Raw genomic sequence first — 3,832 nt, forward strand, 5'->3', positions numbered from 1 at the left:
TGTTCCAGAATACGATCGGCCAGGCGATCTCACGAGATTGTAAGCAGTTGGCGGGTCGGACATGAAGCCCAACGCGCGCTCCCCTGGACCCACTTTCTCACCGGCAGGACCCTCACGTCCGGATTGATGCTTCACAATCGCACGGTAGGCCTGATTCAAGTCCGATTGACAACTCCCATGTATCCACCTCATTGGGAAACCATGGTGGCCACAAGCACACGATACTCGTCAACGCACACCCATCCGCCTCGGAGCTATACGTATCGATGCCCTCTGAATCCTTAAATTGAATGTCGTTCCATTGCTTCTCTTGATCCTGTCGATCGTGCTCTTTGCAAAATTGCGATGTCATTCGCTCATTGAAGCACAGGTATGGTACAGATGGTGTGATATACAGTACAGCGAAATTGTCTGGCCTGCTGCGGCCGATCATCCTGGTCGCGCCCGATGGCAGATTGCCCGCCAGCTCAGGCCCGTCTTTCTCTCTGCCTCTCCTACTGTGGGTGATGGGGTTGAGACTAATCCATTGAACAGCACCCCATATTGAGAGTGCAATCCCCCCTGATTCCTTCAGGCGGCTTTCGGGCTCGCATCGTTAACTGGTGGCGGCAATGGTCCGTTCCCTGCTTCTTGATGGGAGGCCCGGAGCTCAGCAATCTTGTCATCAATGAGGGCGATTTCCGTGTCAATGCGAAGAACTTTCTCGTCCATGAGGTGTCGATACTCATCGTCGGTGAGCTTCTTGAGAGGACTCCATTTTGACTGCAGAATACTCTTGCTGTTGGGGTTGGCGGGAGCGTTCACAACGCTGTTGGTAAAAAGCTGACCTATGCCACCGGCGAGTGAAAATATGATGAAGCCAGGCAGAATATTCCTTGGACCGCCTAAGACGCGATATCAGCACGTATGTCTTGGCCGCACCATGTGCCGGGTTGCATTACTTACGGATGAGACCGCCAACGGCACCGGCGGTGCCGCCAGCCAGTGCACTCGCTTTTGTCCTGTCAGTCTTGTTGATGACTGCTTCACCTCCCCATGCCTTGATGGCGACTGTCCTGGACACTGATTGGGGTCAGCAAGGCTTGCCCATGAAGGCAGTTGATGTCCGACATACACCAAAAGGTTGATCCAAGGGTGAACCATTGTATGCCGGACGCGATGCCAAACAACGCCGGTGAGGCATCGCGTATGATGCCCGCCGTGATGCCAGTGAATATACCAGCCGCACCTTTGCACAGAGTCAGCATTGTTTAAGCTCGGAACTTTGGTCGGGCGAATGCATAGGGGGTACCTGTCAATCCGCCAACTTTGATTGATGGCACAACGACATCGATCAGTTCTGGAGGCAGCAGACCTCGTCGAGCCTTGGCCCGGGTCTGCGACGTGCTGTCATTCTCGGCCATGCTGCAGCAAGTGTGGGAGTCGAGGCAGCGATGATGCCTCCTCACTGAGCTGTCATGGCTCGCTCAACGGGCATGCAGTCGGTACTAGTTCGAGGTACCTTAGGTAGGTGAGCCTGCAGTGTGCATTCGTCAAAGGCGAGGGCGGTACTGCACAGGCTTGGCGTGGTCTAACCATGGAGCAAATCACGGGTTTTCCCGGCGACCGAGCCGTGGGGCCCGCGCGTTGGAGGAAGGCGGACCTCGAGCTACGCTAATCCCGACAAGGCTAGCTCTGCCCACCTTTGAATTTTGAATCCCTCACACAGCCTGGATCGCCCTCTGGCTGGGAAAAGCTTCCTTTGCCTTTGCCTTTGCCTTTCGCTTCCTGAGGACCAGACCCAGACCCAGCGCCTACAACCTCCTGGGCCTGCCAACCTCGCACCACGACTTTGATATCGTCACCAACGCGACTTTTCCGGCGACTCGAGCACCCCCTCCTCCCCCTGCCGCCGCCGAATCTCCCGACTTCAGTCACCTCCAACGGACGTCAAATCCCTCGGTCGTCCTGTCAGCGCCTGCCTAACGCGCATCGATCCATCTCGTTGCGCGTCGCCCTCCAACCGCAATCATGGGTGCGTTTTTACCCCCCCTCTTCCTTGTCATCATCAGCCACGATGCCACGACAATCTTGGCTTGCGATCGCTATCCTCGCCCAACATGTTGCTGACGCTAACCTTCGAATAGCTCCTAAGAAGAAGGAAGCCCAGAAGATGTCGCTTGGCGACTTCCTCCACGATGAAAGTCAGTTGCATCCAGCGATTGTGGTCTCCCCCCCTCCCTCCCTCCCCACTTCCATCTCAACAATACTGCAGTCTCGACCTCGGTACACCGATTGCTTCTTGAGATGGCGTGCTCCTTTGGACCGCAGCCCGAGACCAAATGACTGACCAACACAAAACAGCTCTTGGAGGATCCTGGGCCGACGAGGTTGAAGACACCTATGGTGAGTCGGCGTGCTTTCTTTTCACCCATCTCCCGCAGCCTCGCTGACCACCACATAGCTGGTGCGTTACTTTGCGCCCGCTGGCCCTTCCCACACTGTCCCACGCATGCTAACCACCTCACAGTTGTCGGCACCCAAGCTCTCCCTGCCACCGAGCGCCGTACCGGCTACGGCGCCGGGTCCAGCACTGGCTGGGGCAGCAACGAGCGCAGTTCGTTGCCCCTCTTTCGTACCGCTCCTGTTTGCATATGGTTAACCCCTTCCTAGGCTATGCCCCGCGCGAGAACTTCGGTGGCCCTCCCAAGCTTCCCGAGAAGCCCCCCTACACCGCTCACCTCGGCAACCTTTCGTACGATGCCACCAACGACACCGTCAACGAATTCTTCGCCGGCTGCGAGATCATCAGTGTCCGCATCATTGAGGACCGTGAGCAGATGCGCCCCAAGGGGTTTGCCTATGCCGAGTTCGCTACTCTCGACGGTCTGAAGAAGGCCCTTGAGCTCGACGGCGAGAACTTCCAGGGCCGTACCATCCGCGTCAAGATTGCCGATCCCCGTGAGTCGCTCCGCCTGCCCCACCTGTAGCATATCATGGCTGACTCCTCTCAGCTCGCAACGATGGACGTGGCGGCGATTCCAACCGTGACCTGAGCGACTGGTCGCGCAAGGGTCCCCTGGCCGACCTTCCCGGTCGTGGTGGAAACGACCGTGGTGGTGACTTTGGAGAGCGCCGTGGTCCTCGCGAGCCTCGTGAACCTCGCGAGTTCGCCCCTGACGATGGCAAGGTTCGCGACTTTGGCAACTGGGAGCGCAAGGGCCCCCTGGCTCCTGCACCACAGCCGGAGCGCTCTGGTCCCCGCGAGGGAAGCCACTCTGGAGAGGCTGGTCTCGGACCCCGTTCCGAATCTTACCGCGGTGGTGACCGCCGACAGTCTCCTGCCACTTGGGGTGAGGGCCAGAACCTCCCTCCCCGTCAGGAGGGTCAGCGTGCCCCTCGCCACGACAGCGTCGACCGCCCGGAGCGCGAGCCCCGCGAACCCACCGCTGCCGAGAAGGATAACCAGTGGCGCGCCGGCATGCGCCCCGACGCCTCCAAGGAGCAGTCTCGCGATGGCAGCGAGGCCCCCGGTTCCCCCTCGGCCGCCCCCGCTGCGGCCGTCGCCCCCGCTGGGCCGTCCGAAGCTCAACCTCGCCAAGAGGACTGTCTCTGAGGCTCCCGAGGTCCTTTCCCCTTCCGCCACCTCCGACGCCAAGGCCAGCCCCTTCGGTGCCGCACGACCTATCGACACTGCTCAGCGCGAGCGCCTGGATCGAGGAGAAGGAGGCTTCAGCAGCTCCAGGAGAAGCGCGAGGCCGACGAGAAGGCCAAAGGAGAGAAGCGCCTCGCGAAGGAGACTGCTGCCAAGGAGTCCGCTTGAGAAGGCTGAGGAAGAAGGCTTGCCAAGGCC

At 59.5% G+C, this 3,832-nt stretch overlaps 2 protein-coding genes across 2 annotated transcripts; one reads left to right on the forward strand and one right to left on the reverse strand.

Annotated features, from left to right (window-relative positions):
• Window positions 1-570: 570 nt before the first annotated feature.
• On the reverse strand, window positions 571-1,403 carry VDBG_06936 (conserved hypothetical protein; the record flags this gene model as incomplete). The annotated part of the gene is made up of 4 exons (XM_003003328.1): window positions 571-884; window positions 946-1,062; window positions 1,115-1,228; window positions 1,292-1,403. The coding sequence occupies 4 exons, from the start codon at window positions 1,401-1,403 to the stop codon at window positions 571-573; spliced, it is 657 nt and encodes a 218-aa protein (XP_003003374.1).
• A 607-nt stretch (window positions 1,404-2,010) lies between these two features.
• Window positions 2,011-3,831, forward strand: VDBG_06937 (translation initiation factor 4B; the record flags this gene model as incomplete). Its single annotated transcript, XM_003003329.1, has 6 exons — window positions 2,011-2,014; window positions 2,127-2,291; window positions 2,344-2,385; window positions 2,510-2,596; window positions 2,653-2,940; window positions 2,994-3,831. 6 exons carry the CDS (start codon window positions 2,011-2,013, stop codon window positions 3,593-3,595), a joined length of 1,188 nt encoding a protein of 395 aa, XP_003003375.1.
• Between the last annotated feature and the right edge of the window lies 1 nt (window position 3,832).

Source organism: Verticillium alfalfae, genomic scaffold (genome assembly GCF_000150825.1).
Source record: "Verticillium alfalfae VaMs.102 supercont1.8 genomic scaffold, whole genome shotgun sequence".
NCBI classification, from domain to species: domain Eukaryota; kingdom Fungi; phylum Ascomycota; class Sordariomycetes; order Glomerellales; family Plectosphaerellaceae; genus Verticillium; species Verticillium alfalfae.